Raw genomic sequence first — 18,917 nt, 5'->3', positions numbered from 1 at the left:
AATTAAAGGAAGCGCAAGAGATGGGTAACAACTTGGAGAATTTTAATAGCTTATGCCTGCCCTTGTCTTCAGTGGTGCCTGCCTTTCCTTCCTGCACCTTAAAAAAAAAAAAAAAAAAAAAAAAGCTTATCTTCAGAAGTCAGTGGTCTGAAGTGAGCTCTTCTGTGTCTCAGTCCCATTTCCAACAGTGGTCTGAAGTGAGCTCTTCTGTGTCTCAGTCCCATTTCCAACAGGCAAGTGGTCACATCAAAAACAAACTCACCACAGCTAGCTTCCTTGCTCATAGGCTTAGCAGAGAGGCCAGGAATTCAATGGGTTCATGGGCACTGAATGATCCTCTCCTTGTTAGAGTTGGTGCCCCAAGACTGGGATTTGGGTGCACCAGGGTAGAGAAGCTTCCACTGCTGTGGCGGTCTGTGCTGTACCTGTTTTCATGGACAGAGGACCTTGGTCTCCAGGCCTATGAATCCAGCACCTTTCATAAGCCCCCCCCCTTTTTTTTGCTTTTGTTAACGTAGTGTCATCTTACTGCTTCTGGATGGCTCCAAATCATGCTTCTCTAAGCTTTCCTCTGTATTCCCAGAAGGCCAAGCTCTCTCACCATAGCAACTAGAAAAATCATGCTGTAATGGAACCTGCCCATGAAATTTGTAGCTTATGGAAAAATTTGAAAAAACACAGAATCATAGAATATCAGGGGTGGAAGGGACCTCAGGAGGTCATCTAGTCCAACCCCCTGCTCAAAGCAGGACCAATCCCCAATTTTTGCCCCAGATCCTAAATGGCCCCCTCAAGGATTGAACTCACAACGCTGGCTCAAACCACTGAGCTATCCCTCCCCATACTGCAGAGAAAAAAAATTCAGAGGTATCCGTTGAAACGGAGTATGTGATCATACATGTGGGGCTTGCAAACATCTGGTATGAATAAGTCTAAACTGCTGTTTGCTCTTGCCAGTATAGAACTTTATGTACTTAAGCTCCAAAAAAGGACTATGTAGACAGCAGGCTTTGAAAGCACCTCCCCATGTATTTTTAATCAGTCTTTTGGGGCCAGATCCAAATCCTATTGAAGTTAATGAGAGTCTTTACATTGCCTTCAGTAACAGTCAGATTGGATCAGGGTCCTTTATAACTAATCTCTTTTGCATGGTAACAAAATCATGTTGTCTTAAGAGTTTACCTGCTGCCATTGCCCATTCTATATCTGAAGTTGTCCTCATCAGAATATGACAATTATTTTTAGAGTGATTAAATATAGTATAAATTGCAGGGAACCAAATCATGCCCCCTCCTCCATAAGTACAGAGGGCTTGACCTGCACTGCAATTGGTATGGTTCCACTGAAGAGCAGGAAGGTATTCATTCAAATCAACGTATTCAGTAAAATGGATCAGAAATCTCCCAAGAAAAGCCTCTCTAGCATTACTCCAGCATTTCTGCTGCTGCCGGAAGTTGCCTGTAAATGCTCTCAAAAATGTAGAGAGGCGCAAGGGCAAGTGACTCATATTTTCAAACTGCATACCACTTAGCCATATCGTGTAGATCTGGGTAGCCTGGAAAAGTCTCATTATGTACGTGAAGTTTGGAGATAGAAAGGGGAGTGGGACAACAAGTTGCAGAAGGAAGTAGTAGTAATATTGTGTGATGGGTGAGCCCTTTGTCTCCTTCCTAAATATTTTCATTATGTCTCGTTATAGTACATGTTGGGCTTAAGTTTACAAAACACAAAGCTGGAGGACATGACTTTCAAAAGGATACTGACAAATTCAGTATACCTCTAGAATTCTCATACCCCACAAAAAAGTTAAAAGTGCCAATGAACCACTTTTAGGGGACCCAACAATATTAGTCAACGAAAAACGATACAACTATTTTCGAAGTGATGCTTCCATCTCCCTTAAGTGTCAGCTGATACTAGAAAGTCATCTCAAGATCAAATAAAATTTCCAAAGATTGTTTTCTTCCTAAAAGAAGAGACTAGATTTCTGCAATACTTCTGTAATAAAACTAAAACAATATAAAAACCTCCCAAAGCATTCCTAAAAGCTTGTTTGGTATTCTGAAAGAGTGATGGTCTGCTTCTGGAAAGCATGCACAAGTCATCTAGGGGATAATAATGTTTTTTTCTGAAGAACAGTATGGAAGGAAGAGCTATTAGGATGCTGTAAAAAGTTAGATAGTCATTGAAAGGATGGCAATTTTTCCTGAATGTCAGATGTAGGATGAAGGGGTGAACTTTTCTTGTGCCTTGACTTGAGGATAACCTCCCATCACCACCCCACCAATACACAAAGTGGGAAAATAATCCCAAATTTACAGTGATTTTTAAAAGCACAAATTTCTGAATCTGGGACCTCCTATTGCATAGTGGGTAATGCTCTCAATTATTCTACATTATAGCACTGTATCACCAGAAAAGTCACTATAAGCGTAGATGGTAACACAGATCCAGTCTATTATCTAATTTATCTTAATGAACCCCAGCAGAAGCAATCAATGCATGTTTATAATCTGATCAAGTTACTGGCCAAGAGTTGGCTCACTGCCTATAAAGGCTAGCATGTCAGGTGAGATACCACTTAAAGCATTTCCTCTATCACAAGAGACAAGCTTGTAAGACGCTTTATTATGCTAACAGACATGTTGCCTTTTCAGATGTCACACACAGAGCAAGCGTATAAGCTTTTATGAATAGCCTCAGATTCAGGAAAGCATTCCTATTCAGGAGGCCATTTAAGCATGTGCTAAACTTTAAGCCAAGTTCAATTTATTTTTTTGGACTTAGTAGCTGTACTTCTTGATGACTATTCAGCATCAGACCCATGCTTTACAACATACACATTCTTTGCAGGCATTACATAATTCTTACCGAGCTCTAGGGATCTTTTTGACATAACTGGTGCAGAACTCCAACCTCTACTGAAAATGAAAATGTCATTAGTAATTATGTACCATTCCAGACGTAAACTAGTTATATCTTAAATCATTTAATTGATGACAATATTCTTGTACATATACTGTAAACAAGTAGGCATCACTATTTAAATGACATTGTGATTAGCAGCTGTTTGTATGAAGATATCACTACAGTGCTACCAAGTATCCCTGTTCTAGCCAAGATATTCTAGAGTTACTCTCCATCTGTCTTGTCATATGACCAGTGCATTTCCACTTGAGCTTCTGCAACATCTTTAGAACATCTTTCAACATAATGATTTTTCTTCATCATATTTGTTCTGTCTATGCAGAATCAACTGTATTTCCCCCTGCTTCATTCCTCAGGCTTTTGAGCTATTCTTTTCCATTTATCATGCCACTACAAACATGTCAAAGCCTTTATGTGAACCAGCAAGGGATATTGCTTTTTACTATTTTGTATGGTCTCCCATTCTTCTTAACCGGTTCAAGTTCTTGTCTATCCACTGTAACCTTCACTTTTTCTATGTTTGCTGTAAATTATTTTTTTCCAATATCCATACACCATAACCTCCGTGGTCAGTCTTTTGATCTTGAGCTTTAAAGGCATGAGAAGATTTTAGGACTCTAATCAGATCTTGCTTTTTCATTCAGTTTCTAAAGTTCTTCTCCAGGCAGGATGTACCAGACAGATAGTATCTCTTTCATTTTAGCTTTTTGCTCTCCTTGTTAAGCTTAAATATTGCAGCATGATTCACACAGATGAGTTGTGTAGTTCTCATAATTTGTTCTTCTGCTTCCTCTTCAGTTGATTACAATACAGATTCTGTTCCCACCGAGTCTAGAGCCTTTCATGAGCCCTCAAAATCCATCAACAAGATGTCTCTGTGGAAAATAAAGCAGATGAAGAATTATCCAGTGTTTTGTTACTTGAATCTGATGTGGAAGTAATTTCTAGCAGTTAATATTCTGTATAAATAAGGATATTTGTTAAACCAGAGACGCAATATTTATTGTTTAAATTGTTTAGCTAAATTTCAAGTTTAAGATGCTTAAACTTTCCTATTTACTCCCTAGATATTTCAAGGACTCTCTTGTTTTGAGACCTTGGTAAATATTGTTTTGTGCCATTGTAAATGAGAATTTACGTCTCTTTAGGATATCGTCTCAATATTTGGTTATTGATGTATTTCACTTGCAATAATGAATAATTTAAAAAGCCATACACAATGGATTATACTCAGACATCTACAATACTATCTAATCTTCTGAAGACAAGATTGCATGTGTCTTTGATGGTATAACTATTATCTGTTTAAGATTTAGAGCTATTCCATCTTCAGCTTGGTTTCTTGCTCTTCATTAGTGGAAAGAGGAAAGGGACCTGGCATCCTAGCAACCAACAGCCCCATGGGACATCCAGGAACTACTGTTATTGCTTTTTCCTATTTGTTGCTTTTGCATCTTTGGGAATGATGAGCTACTACCTGCTTGTCCGAAACCTGAAGCACCCATAGCACCTTTCATCTAAGTTTATATTACACCAACACTTTAAGGCCCCAAGTCTTGGCAGCGTCTCTTCATGACCAAAAACATTTTGTATGGGACTCTTCAAAACCCAGCTATGCTACTCCAATGTTAGCCCTGCATTAGCTGAAGCAACCAAGCAACCTGAGGTGCAAAATAAAGGACTGATGCACAAGTGAGACCAGATTCGTGAACCACCCCAAGTTTTCTGCATGGTAGTGCAAAGTACCAGTTGCAGGAAGAGTGGATCTGATCCAACATTCCTCTGTGGGTGGGATTGGGGGAGGAGGAGTTGGTAACAAATATTTTAGATCCGTTAATAAGGTGTTTCTCAAACATCCTTTACAATTTACTCAAGTGCCTTGATAGTTGGTCAAATAATGCTTCTTGATTGCATGTTAGTCATGGGTTTATCTGGGAATTCAGTGTCTCCTTGTAACATGCCACCACATTGACCAAAATTAGGACAATTTTGTCTTAATAGTTAGTCTTCTCAGAGCAACCTCTGCTAGTCTCACAACACTGCTGGATAGCTCCACCCATTTCATCTTACAGGCAAGAATAAGCAAGTTTATTCTCTTTTGTCAGCAGTTCCTACCACTTTATGAGTTTGCTTGGCACATTTTGATTGGGTCCAATTCTCCTCTGTTATTTGACTGAAATCAGTGGAGTTAGACTGATGTAAGATATCATAGAATCAGGTGTCAAATCTGCATCTGTTGCTCAAAGCCATATATTGTGTCTCACTATCAAGAAGTATCAGGTTATCTTGCTTGAGTGGTCACAGACAAGAGACAGGTAGAAGAGCAAGCCTCTAAGACCTTTGCTTTTAGGACTTCATGAAGGCAGAACCAGGAAAGTGAAACCTGAAGGTGATCATGTACACCACATCTTCAATAAAAGCAGAGAAAACCTAGCAAAGGATTGTGCTGTACATATGTTAGTTACATTAAGAGAGGCAGGACCCACAAACAGAATCATTGCCTTTCTGGGGAACCTGTGTGCAGGGCATCTGTTTTAGGGACAGAAGTCAATCTTTTGAGATTACATAATTTGTGACAAGTGCAACTAGTGAATCTCTTATGATCTAGCTAAAACCATTCAGGTCACCAATCTTGTTCCCCAGGGAATCTAGGATTGGGAAAAAAAGAGTACAGAAAACTCATTTCATGTAGGTCTTCACCTTTGTCAACTGAACCTGTTCTCCAATATTATCTAGGTCCTTATGGCCCTAGATATGCCCTTCTTCCGAGTTGGACTGTGAGGACGATGAAGATGAGAGGAGTAAATCCTCAGAGGAAGGCAAGTGCCAGGTTCTCTCAGATTTTTGACCTCCATCTTAAATCTTTTTTCTTGGCCCTTGTTTGGGAGATGACTAAACAGATAGCATAAGAGAAAGGAGGAAGGGAAAAACCATAAGCAGCTTTAACTTTGGGGTGGCCTAGAAAGGTTTCCACACCCTGTTTTTGGGATCCGGAGCGGAGAGGAAAATAAATGCTAACTTCACAGATGTATGATCTTCTTCGGGATGTATTCACCATATATTTTTTCCACTGTTAGTATGCATGCACCCAAGTTTGGATTCTTTTAGCCAGCAGTGTCCATTGGGGCCATGCTTACATCTTGATTGTCCTTGTGCCTCTCACCTGAAGGTATAACGGGCAGCATGACCCCCCCCCCCAAACATTCCTCAGCTCCTTTGTCAATGGAGAATCCAAATGGTACAGGCCTCCATAGTAGCAAGAAAGGAGGGGGGTCATGGAATAATATAAGGGACACACATCAAGAAGAACCACAATTGCTGTAAAGGTAAGTAGCCATTTCTTCTTCACAGCTCAGACCCACAAGCAATAACCTGATCACAGGAGGCAGGTGTTAGGAGCCTATCTGAACAGTGATTGTAAAACTGCTCTGCCAAAATGAGCATCAGATTTTGATGCTTTTACTATGGAGTAATGGTGAGTAAGTATACATCAAACCCCAAATTGCTGTCCTATATATTTCCACAGTGGAAAATTTCTCAGATGTTGAGTAAGTTGCTTGAGCCCCGGTGAAGTGGGCTATAACCCTCAATGATTGGTCTAAGTTAGCTATTTCATAACATAATTTAATACATGTAGAAATCCAATTAGGTACTCTCACTGTTGACATAACCTGACTTTTCACCCCATCTGCATTAGCTACAAATACCTGTGGGGACACTTTAAAAGGAATAGTCTTATTAAGATAGAAGGATAGCATCCATTCTTAACTATATGTTAGATGTGAAGTTTAGCTTACCCTTTCTTGGAATGTGGCTTTGGAAAGAAGACAGGCAGGTGTATTACTTGGTTGAGATGGAAGTCCGACTACCTTTGGGAAAAACTTTGGGTGAGGCCTCAAGGTTACCATGTCTTCATGAAATACAGCATATAGAGATCCCTCCATGACAGCTTATATTTCTCCCACCCACTGCTACTAGAAAGGCTATTTTAATGGATAGGTGGAAAAGGGGACTGGTAGCTAAGGGCTCAAAGGGAAGACCCATCAATACTGTCAGCACTAAGTTGAATTCTCAAGGAGGACAAGCCTCTTTGATTGGGGGATGTACCCGCAGAAGACTCTTCAGGAACTTAGCTACTCTAGGGTGGGAGGACATTGAATGACCTCGCATAGGAAGATGGAAAGCTGAAATGACTGCTAGAGGGACCCTTACAAAGCTCATGGATGGTCCTGAATTCTTTAAGGACGAAGGGCATTCTAGTATATCAAGTATTTGAGTTACAGATGAGGATAAACTGAAGTTGCTGAGCCCAGACAGTGAATCTCTTTCATTCGAAAGAGTAAGCTAGCCTTATAAAATCTTCTCTAATGTGGATAAGAACATTCTGTACCTCCAAAGAGTGGATCCTCTCTACTGTTAACCAGCCAGCATCCATGCTGTGAGGTGCACATGGAGAATCTGTCCCTTCCTTCAGAATATCACATCTGGCTGAAGAGGTAACGGGACTGCATGTCGAATGGAGAGATTTATCAGGTCCGAGAACCAGAACTGCCTTTGCCAAGCCAGTGCCAATATAATGATCTTGGCAGAGTCCCGAGTTTTCTGATTACTCTTGGAATTAGCAGAAACAGAGTATACACACAGGTTAGACCCCTAGCCCAGGGCATCAGCAACACATCTGACAGATTCAAGTGACATTTTTTGTTTTCTCCCATTGAACAGGTCTGTAGAGGGTTGACCTCATATGATGAATATGTCCCGTTTGACGGTGTCCTTCACTGACCATTCGTTGGCATTTGTAAACTACCTGCAGAGGTAGTCTGCCAGAACGTTCTGCAAGCCTGGTAAGTGAAGTGCTTCTCAAGTAAATGCACAGCTTCTTGACAAGGGGGGTGGATCTTCCTCTGCCTTGCCTATTGATCTAAAACATTGCTGAGGTGTTGTCCATCATGATCCGAATCATTAGACCTCTCAGAATTGGGAGGAATGCTGTGACAGTTTTCCTGAGGAATCCATAGGGCTTGCGTGTGAAGACTGTCGAGACTGGAGGCGTCTTTCTCCAAAGTCTTTGATAGGTATGGTGGAGAGAAGAGAACTCCTTTGTATACTTTTAGAGGACACTTTCACCAAGACTTCTGGGGGCCATGCTCCTTCATGTCTAGATTATGTCTGTTGGACTGATATACAAATTTCAACCTCTCTGGCATGCAGTGAAGATGAAATCTGGGATGCTGAGAAATGTATGTGCAGGAGGTCATGTGTCCCAGAAGTCTGAGGCAAGCTCCTACCGACGTCTGAGAATGGCCTTGTATATAACTGATGATCTACTATGGCTTAGAATCTTTCCAGGGGAAACCAACACCTCATATGCCCATCAGTAACAGATATTACTGCCTTACAAGGACAGTTTTCAAATCCTGAAGACTTCAGTTCCAACATAAAGGGTGGACCAATACTGGGTGAAGTCTCAGAGAAAAACAGGGTTTTATTTTAAAAAAAGAAATGAAACACGATGTACAAAGCAATCCTAAACTATCATCTGTGGCACTACAACTATTTACAAAAAACAGGAAGGGATTAGAGAGTGAGCAAGAGGCTTGGATACTGCCAAAGTTCTGACTCAGCCACAGGCAGTGAGAAGGAACTGAAGGATGGGTAGGGTTGTCCCACCATTTATGCTCTCGGGCGGGAGTCACAAAGGCATTCAGAGTGCAGGTGTGGGTCCTAACAGACAGTGCTGGGCAAAAATACCCAAACTCGAGTGCATGGGGTGACTGCACACCAACAGGGAAAGATATATGAGCAAGCACTGAATGACTTCCCTACATATCTACGTAAGGATTAGTAATTATGTTCCCAATGCTTCCTCGAAGGATCCAAGAGGAACCAGAGGCTGTGACATGGAGAGAGACAGCCATGGGTTGTTAGAGGGGCTTCACATTTTCCATCTGGTCCTGCTGTGCATGGAGTGGCATTTGTTAAACCCGCTGAGAAAAGGGGAAGCGGCTTAGAAGAAAGACATTGGCAAAAGGTGTGGCACAGGGCTAGTCTGAATTCTGAGAAGTTGCAAGGAGGGCTGTGCAGCAAGTACTAGCAGATGGCTAAGGCCACAGGAAGTCACTGATAATAGCTAGATGCAAGGTGGATTCTGCTGAGGAAATTTGCCTCCAGTACCTCTCCCACGCCACGCTGTGTGAAGAGGTACAGACTGAAGAATACGGCACTATGTAGAGGGGATTCCACAAGCTGACAGAAGGTGACAAAAATGCTCATGATGAGATGAGAGAGGGAAAAAGAAGTTAGCACAAACTACAGCTCTATTGCAGAGACAGGAGGAGTGAGGGAAAGACATCAAACAGGTTCTTGCAGGGATGTACTGTATTGGTGCCACCAGAAAAGCAATGTGTGTATATGCCTGCCTCTGAGCCGAAGTGGGCAAAGCCACTCAGTTCATTTGTCTTGTATTGTATCCGTTCATCTACTCAAACACAATATGCAATTTCCACCCCATTTCCAAAAGAATTTGTGCATTTAATTTTGAGTATTTATTCCCACAATCCACAGAGAAATTTACTGAAAAAGTGTGTCAAACTTGTGCAGCTGAACACTGGCACGTGACCATAGCTTCCTTCCTGTTCTGTTCTGTATTAACCTTTTGGTCATACTGCTAGGCCAATGCTGAGCGGTTTTGAAAAAGCCACCCTAAAAGAAAAAAAGTGAACGTGTTGGAAACAGATGTCATTCTACATCTCTCTCTTATTTCTACTCCCCGTTAAATCACTGAGTGTCTCCTTACCCCATCCCATGTGCACACAGGTACAAAACACGTACACAATTTATTAGGGCGGCAAAGATTTGGTCACCAAACAATTTATTCGGACTCTGGTTTTCAATACAGATATACAAATGACAAAATTTAAAATAGCTTAAAAAGGCAAAAACTTGGAATCAAGATTTATAAATAGTATTTATAAATTCCTTCTAATTATCATCACAGTGGAAAAAACTGTTTGGTAGGAGAAAAAGCTGCTGTAACCTTATGACTTTAAAAAGATACCCCACACAAATTAATTTCACAGCAAGAAACCGAAAAACATGTCACCCAATAATCTAATTTGTAGTTTTACATTTGATATTCCCTCTTTTTAAAATACCTTATAAAAATAAAATGCCTTCTCTGTCAATTTTGTCATCACTTGGTTATAGTTGATTTTTTCCAGTGATTGAATGCAACTAAAATTAGCACTTAGCAATGAACACCAGCTTATACAAATAATTATACCTCAACATTTCCATGCTCTAGTACCATTGCTGATATCAGTGCAGCTCTGGAATAGAGAGCCTGGTTATGTTTCCACTGAAGTCAAGGGCAAAACTCCCATAAACTTCCACAAGAGTAAGCTAGGGGTCACTGTATTACTGCTATGATACAGCCAGCAGAGGAACTCTACGTATTTTGTAGAGCCCCCCCCCAAAAATGGTCTTTTTCATTTTAAACTCTGAGCAATTAGAAGTTGGATATATTGAACAAATACAAAACCCAGCCATCAAGAGATTGATTTAAATTGTAGGAAAGGGCGTTAAGATCTCCTGTGGTCGAATCCAAGCTCCGACACCGACAATCTGCCTCTGGCTAAGGTGATAAGCCTCTGTCTCAATTTCCCCATCTGTAAGATGGGTTAATACTTCATTTTCATACTTACCTACCTCAAAGGATTGTTCTGAAGACTGATGTTTGTACAACATTTTGAGGATGAAAAGCAATTGCAAATATTTCTACTTTCTATGAAGGTAATATGTTTAAATGTAGGTAACAAGTTTAAATGTAGGTCAAATTTTAGCCATTCATACTTTGGCAGTGTTTCTGACATATATAAATAGACTGTGAATGATGAGTTAAAATACTTTTAGTAACAACAAAAGTTAAATGCACACTTGCCAATCTCAAATTTAAAAACAGTTTTTTAGTACTACATTTACAAAAGCTTAGAGGTTCAAGGCTCAATCAAACACTGACAGAACTAAATCAGAATCCTTTGCTGCTACGGAATACCAACTGGCTGGGTTATAGAATCTGTCTGAATGAGATATTTTTTACCATTAATTGTAAACGATAATGTAATTCCATATATTCCTGATTATGGACTATTTTTTGCTTCTGTGTTTATATTCATTATGTTTGCAAGTACAACAGATTATACACACACACACCAGTGAATTTAATTGATAGAATAAATAGCCATGTAAAGAAACATTAAACTCCTTCCATAGCTCAGGAGAAGGAAATCCAGGAGTCCCCCGCACTTGAAATGAAGTTCAATGCAACCATCCAGGTGCATGAGTCACAAACAGGCGTAACTGTGATTGTGATAGCTGTGATAGCAGTCTGGTACTTAAAATTTGTTAGAAGGTGCACTTGTGCATTTGTTACACAGTATGGCTCTGATCCAGCAAAGCACTTAACCGCATGCTCAATTAAGCATGAGAGAGTAGCCTGGTATCACTAGAAATATTTAAACAGGCAAAACTCTTATCTAAAATGATCATAAGAGGGAAATAACTAATTTGAATACTGCTTTGGTATCACCAGTCATTACTCTGGAAATGGCCTTTTGCAGTCCTATTATAACCCCAATGAGAAATCTGATTTCCACTTTCACCACAGATGACACCCTAAGAGGCCTTAGTTTCCTCTAAGCATTTCAGTACAAAATAATAGGCCCGGAGTAGAGAAAACAACTGAACTTCTCTGTGAGCAATATAGGAAATACTGCTATATTGCAACCCTTTCTACAATTCTCTGATCACAGTAAAGAACACACTCAATGAAGGGGGAGGAGGGAGTCAATGAGTCAAATCAGTATTTAAGGTTTGGCATTTGGAGTAAGTTACAGTACAACTATAACGGCAGCAAAATAATCTTGGATTTTAAAATACTTTGACATTAGCAAGAGATTCTCTCCATCACCCACCATTGGCACTGACTAATGGAAAGAAAAAATACATTTAAATAACCAGCTTTATAATTTACAGCTTAAAGGAACATGGGAAGTGTATTTTAACACCTAACTTTTTCCAGCTCTATAATATTGTAATATGTCACCAGGTAACAAATATTCTATTCTACCATAAAATATCAGCAATCACTCCCAGCTTTTAACACATTATACCAGTACAGAAATAAAGCTAAAACCAAAGCTTACCAAAAAGCATAAGTATAAACTTCATACAGTTCACTTTTTGTCTGAAAACATATCCTACTAGTTATCAATCTAGAAGAAAAAAGAGGCCTACACTGCTGGTTAGACTGCAAGCAACAAGGTGCCACAATACAGAGCTTCAGTGAGGGAGCCCATCACACTCCATGATGCTTTAATCTCTCCTGAACAAGAGATTAAAGAGCACAGACCCAAACTTCAGTTTCATTCCCTCATCAGAAACAAGTATTGGATACAAATGAGAAAGACAATACTACATAAATCACTTTACTCAACACTGTACAACTTAAGGGAAAATAGACTTGTGAAGAACAACAACCCTTTTCCCTGTGCAGAACACTGCACCATTGTATGTCTGAAAAATTGTTATATTGCACTAAAACAACCCAGTCTGCGAACGTAACATACATTCATCGATGCCCACATCCATGATCAAAAAATCCTACAAACATATGTTGAAAAGGCAGACAGATTTTCTAAAACCTTTATGGTCTATGATCAATAGAAATGTTTCTTTGTAAAATTCCAATGGAATTTTTTTTTATAATTCACATAACCACCATTCCCAGGGATCATTTCCAGAAGTCACATTACATAGTTATGCCAGTTCACAAAGTGACTAGAAATCAACCATAAATAAATGTGTACCTGACTAGTTTGTCTTTGGCCAAGCTGAGTGAAGTGTGAAAAGTTATCACGATTGATTCTGAAGGTTTAAGTTACATTCTGAAAATCTTTGAACTTTAATAACGTAGAACTTGATCTTCCAAGGTGCTGCATACCTTCGCTCTGATTGAAATCAAAAGGAACTAGGGGCAGTTAGCACCTCGTAAGAAGCACTCAATACCTTGCAGGATCAATCGCCTAGATATTAACAACATAATTTAAAAATCATGCCTAGAAAATAAACTGTGTCCTTGAAACTTAAAATAAAGACTTGCACAAAAAGCAACATTTTTAATCCAGCCAAAATTTTACTGTAAAAACTTTCTTCCCTTGGTTTTGTGCAAAAGGTTTTAGTAGTTGCTAGGGTATGCTATGGATTTAATAAGCTTTTCCTTTCCATCTCAGGGTGCTGGAGGCTGGTACAAAGCCTTCACTGGAGTTCAATAGCTTGTTCTCTTGTTTCTTTTATCATGATTCATTCAAATGGAAAGTTGTTAAGTCTGCAGTTCGAACTGATAGGTGCTTGTTTTCCATTGGTTGATATCTGCATTGAGCATGGTGCGCTCTGTGAAAGTAACATGTCCTTCTGCATCAATGAGAATGACTGTGTTAGTCCTGAAAGAAAATAAGGGAAGAAAAAAATTTTAAACTTCATTTTTGTCTAACCATTTGCACAATAATACTTTAATCTAAATTTTTCCATTAATTTCACTTGACCACAATAGCACCACATAGAAATAGGTCTGAAAAACGCCAATAAAAACTCAGATTTGAAGAAGGACTAACTTGGGTTCCCCACACCCCATTCCACTGAATCAAATTCTGTACTATCTTTCTTCACTGCTGCACTTAAGGCAACAACCACACAAAGCTTCAGGCTGATGGACAAGGAGAACAATATATAGCAGAGAAGACTAATGATAAGCTTTTTAATTGCTGAATATGTTCAAGTCAGTTCTAGCTTGAAAATAAATTTTACCTGGCAGCATTTAGTTGGCATGAATATCATCAGACACACACATCCTTGCTGATTATTTATATCAACTTACTTCTGCATTCTTCCTTTTTGTATCAAATGCCCATACAAATCTCCTCAGCCTTATTGCTCACCCGTCCAGAATACCACTAATCACCACCTGAGGACACAGACGCAAGGTCATACAAAGAACCTCTCCGTTTCTCTTCTGAGGAGCACAGTCTCTCCAAAGAGCAATTTCTGAACATTGAGATGCAAGTCTGCTCTCACCCAGATGTAAAACTGCTGTGTGTAACTCCACTGACTTCAGTGCAACTTCTGATTTACACAGCAAAAAAATCAGGCTTCGCGTGGGAAGGTATGAGACCTTGCAGTCCACCTTAGCCTTGATTACCAGCTCTAATTAGTACAGCCATAAATCACAGATGTGCAGGGACACCTATGTACTAGTCAGCTGTCCCTTATTTCAAACCCAAGTTGACCTCTGTTTTACATGAATTGCATTTTCACACAGGCAATTTAGTCTACCGATTCACTCAAAGGATTGGCAGTCCACACTTCTGAGTTCCATGCCTAATGCTACCACTAATTTTGTGGTGTTGGTCAAATCACTTCTGCTCACCCAGCTGCAAAATGGGTACAACTGCCTGAATGGGATGTTGTGAGGCCTAATGTTTATGAAGAGCTTGGAGATTGCTAGATGAGACCACCTGTACAGTATTAATCAGAACTGAAGTCCTAAATAAAGAAACAGCAATGGTGAAAAATAGGTTAGACTAGTTCTGCTTACATATCGTTACATGTTTGCCACACTCTTCCTACTCTGTCTTATATTGGGGATTTATTCCACTTTGACTCCCACATTCAGAACCATTAATTGTGAATGGCGTGACTCCATGTGTTCTCTCCTAAGGCTAGTGATGTGTTGAGATACTGCAATGGTCATGCACCTTGTCAGCAGCAACGTCTCAACATATGTGAATAGTAATTCCAACGAAGATGAAAAATGTATCTGATATTTTCACGGAAGACAACTCTGAGTGTCTGGGATAATTAAGTCAGCAAGTTTGAGGATTTAAGTTGCCTTATGCTGAGAGTTGGGAAATACTAGACCTGGCATGGTGAACTAAAGCAACTAATGTATTGGGAATAGGTTAAAACTACGTCTCAATATTTAGTCCATAAATATCCAATGCCATTTCTCCTTTCCCTAAAATTGGCAGAGTACAACCAGTGAAACACAAACACAAGTATTTCCCTTCATGTATTCCTTCAGGACTTTAGTACCCAGTAAATAAATAAACAGGTCATGTTTCTGCATGTGTTTTATTACACATCAAAGCAGTACTCTGCATTTTGCAATGGCTTCTCAGTCAGTTCTCTCCAAATCTGTTTAAAAGTTCTGACGTTATTCTTTAAAACCCCCTAGGAAATTAGGACCAGCCATTTCAGAGACTACCTCTCACTCATTTATCCACCAAGACAGCTACAGCAATGGAAATGACATAGCTGACTGAGTCAGTTATTGCGGGGACGCCAGTTTATTCTCCCTGGCAGACCCATATCTGAGGAATTCTCTGCCTCCAGGTATTGGCAGAGCCATAACCTTCACGTTAGGGTGCAAGATATATATTGTGCAAACCTTCTCATAACAATAACTGATTCTCAATGTTTACTCCTTTCTTCCTGGAGGGAGAAAGTGAGAATACCTCACTTAAGAAAGCGAGCACAAATTAAGAGAAGATGGAGGAGACCAAGATTCAGCTGATCATAATAATTCTTAATCTGAATATGGCACCTAGCTATTATATATAGTGAGTTAACTACAATAAATCCCTAATATAGCTAGGCATACAATATACATTTTTCTTTTAGAATCAAGTCTATTTCTCCACTTAGGTAGAAGAGACATAAAAAGGTTTATATTTTTCCATACAGGGTTATGTTTTCTTCACGTTTGGAATCAGAAGTTGAAGTGGGTCAGTATAATGTACTAATACTTTCTGATGTTCAATATAACTCATCACTTGCTAGCAGATCTGTCACTTTGCTAATATGCTGGCTCCTGGAGATAAGCAGAGCAGCAGTAGGCAAAGCTGAGATAAGTAGAGCAGGGTAAAATCTTTCAGGTCAGTATTTTACTCGCCAAAAAATGGAGTTCTGGGTTGACTGAAATTACTCGCAAATTCAGGCTGAATTCAGCAATTGTTTTCAGCTGAAAGTATATAATTTTTTCCCCCCCAAAAGAGAGTCAAAATGCTTCGTTTTGACATTTTCAAAATGAATATTTTGACTTCGTTTTGAAACTATGTTTCTTTTCCAAATTTAGCTAGATTTAAACAAAAAATGGTAAAAATACCCAAAATTAAATTAAAACCAAAAATGAATTATTTTGTTGGTTAAATGACTCATTTAAGCAAGAAACGTCCCAAAAAATTCTGTTTTGGGTCCATCTGAAACGAGTCCCCCCCAGTTTTTTTTTGGTTAAGCCACCAAACTGAAAAAAGAAAAATCAAATATTCGCTCAGTTCTAATGATAAGCCCAGCTGAATGGCTACGACACAAAACTGAATAACCATTGTCAGTTTCCTTTTGCAGCCAACTCCATGTATATAATATTTGCTGCAGAAGGAAACTGAAAAATCCTACATCAGTTTCCCTTTATAATCTGTCACATATAGCTGGCAAAAAGGCAAACTAAATGTTAAAATAAAGGTACAATGGGGGATGGAGGGAAAACAAAGGAAAAGGGGAGAATGAAAAAAGCAAGGAAAAAATAAAATGGAGCTCAAAAATAGAAAAAAAGGATGTGGGAATGAGCAGTGACTACATACTAGATAGATGGGTGCTCCAAAAATGCAACAGACCCCTCTAGTGGTGGTATAATTCCTTCTTTTCCCTGCTATATTCAACTGTGGCATAGGATACGCAAAATACTCCAGCTCATTCTAGAAGGGGAGCCAAAGCCTGGATTTGGTAACCTTAGGAGATTTCAGGTTTCACCTGGTTTCCTGAGGATTGATGAATAGAGGAAGAAAGAGGCAACTGAGAGGCTGCTGCATGCAGTAATTTTGCTGTGGACTACAATGTCAAGTAAAGCATTTTCATGTACTTAGAAGAAGCTGTTGCAGTAACTTGTTCGTGTGTGTGTGTTGTGAGAGGGACAGTGTGATTTTTTGACTCAATGAACTTTTTAAAAATATAAAAAAACTTTCTGAAGCTGAGGTTCTCAACAGGAAGAGGTGGGATAGCAAAAAAACCACACATTTTTGAAAGGGTAAAGTTACTTAACTTTAAGGAAGTTATAGCTAGCATCATTAGTAACTGTTTGACAAATTGTAAAGCAGGTACTGATGGGCATTTCAAGCAATGTCTAAGACACAAAGCTAGGAATAAAAAAAGATCAGAATAGAAGAAGATAATATATGGATTACAAGTGATTAAACTTATGCATAGATATTAAATTCACTGAACAAACCCATTTTATGGTCTACCATGTTAAATTTTATGGCAGCATTTGACTTTAGATATATGTCTTGATACAATAGTTGTCTATTTTGCCTTGAAGTATTTATTTTACCTTGTTCCATATCCCGGGCAACGAACACACACAGCTGCATATTCGGTCAATACAAGTTGCACGTGTTCCTTTCCTTGATCCTCCATTGCGGGATCTGGTAGCTGACTGAAATATAAATAGCACTATTTCTTGCCCAGTATTAACACAAAACAAACCCTCCTACCCTTACTAACTATAATCAACACACAGCTTGATAATGGTAAAAAAGAAAAGGCAAAATGTCAAAATCAAATGTGATTTTTTGAAAACAAACATGAAAAGAAGGGACCAAAGATAAAAAGGTTTGTCAGCTGTTGCCAAGAGAAAATTTCTCAAGGACTTGACCTTTCATTTCATCAGCTTTCTATTAAATATTTTAATGATTTTTGACAGTCTTTCTCCTTTCATTGCTATTCCTTCCTTTCTGTATTTGTAGTGTCTCTTGAAATAAAAGAATACCACTTTTATGGTCAAGTAACTTAAAATACAAAGTGTAAAAAACAAGTATTATTCAAAATGGACTCATGGGGATTTCTTTTGTTTTGGACAGAAACCAGTCTGCAACTTCCAAGAGACATTTGGAGGAACTGGAAAATTATATTGCACAATGCTTAATAAATTTCCAAAGTAAACAAGTCTGCCATGGTAAAGCCGTATTGCAATGGTAAAATGGTATTGAGATTTGCAAACTGTAATTAATGAAACCTCAACACCCTACAGAGAAAGAATCCAAGATCAGAGAGTCCATAGCAGAGCTAAGAATAATACCCAGATTTCCTGCCTTCCACTCCTAACACTAGATCGTGGTCCCCAAATGTGGAAAAAAAAATATAACTCATGATGTCAATGACTGACAAAGCAAATTGAAATTTGTAAAGACAAATTTAAAACTATTTTCTGCACCCTATGCCTGCTTCTCTGGTTCTCTGCCTCTTCCATCTCCATCACTACTCAAGTTTCTGCCTCCCACCATAGGCCAGCTTGTGTCAGTGTCTACCAAAATAAGACGAAGTTCAGCAGCCAGTTAGGCACTCAGCGTGACAAAGAAGAGAGTGGAAGGAGACTGACTGATTCAGTCCTGTTTTTCTAGAGTTCTTCCTGCTCCACAAAGAGATGATACAGTTTGACATGACTTTAGTTACTGCTATTGAAGCCCAGGGTCCCAGATCATGCTAGTTTTCTTTGGGGGAAATATACCGAGTCAGACTGTTTACACAAGTGACGGGAGAGGGAATCACTAAAAACATATAACGCATAATACCAACAGGGGAAGAGATCCTGAGGTGGGTTTGTTATGGGAATTAAATCTCATTCAATAAACCTATTAGATAGCTCACAGAATTAATGCTTATGAAGTGCCAAATATTTCATATGAAAGATATCTTTAGTTCTTAATTCCCATTGGGTGCTTTGAAAAAAATCTCAGCCATTTATTTTAAAATTTTGAACTTTAAAGTTACCTTTAAGACACTCCCCCCTTTTGGAACCAAAGTGATACTCTTGATGTCTATTAGCACAAATGCAAGATCTTGGGTGCATGTGCATTTGAGTTGTGCAGTACCCTACAGGT

The 18,917-nt window shown here is 39.1% G+C and overlaps 1 protein-coding gene across 3 annotated transcripts in view; it reads right to left on the bottom strand.

Moving 5' to 3' along the window:
- Window positions 1–10,872: 10,872 nt before the first annotated feature.
- The window catches only part of TANGO2 (transport and golgi organization 2 homolog), a 90,736-nt gene continuing 82,691 nt past the window's right edge, over window positions 10,873–18,917 (bottom strand). For all 3 annotated transcript variants that reach the window (XM_073313205.1, XM_073313206.1, XM_073313207.1), the window contains 2 exons: window positions 17,369–17,473; window positions 10,873–13,427 (listed from right to left, as the gene is read on the bottom strand). In XM_073313205.1, coding sequence (XP_073169306.1) covers window positions 13,307–13,427; window positions 17,369–17,473 — 226 coding nt within the window. In that variant the 3' untranslated portion in view covers window positions 10,873–13,306. The remainder of the gene's footprint in view (window positions 13,428–17,368; window positions 17,474–18,917) is intronic.

This window comes from Lepidochelys kempii, chromosome 15 (genome assembly GCF_965140285.1).
Source record: "Lepidochelys kempii isolate rLepKem1 chromosome 15, rLepKem1.hap1, whole genome shotgun sequence".
In the NCBI taxonomy this organism is placed as follows: domain Eukaryota; kingdom Metazoa; phylum Chordata; order Testudines; family Cheloniidae; genus Lepidochelys; species Lepidochelys kempii.
This window is presented reverse-complemented; position numbering and strand designations above follow the sequence as displayed.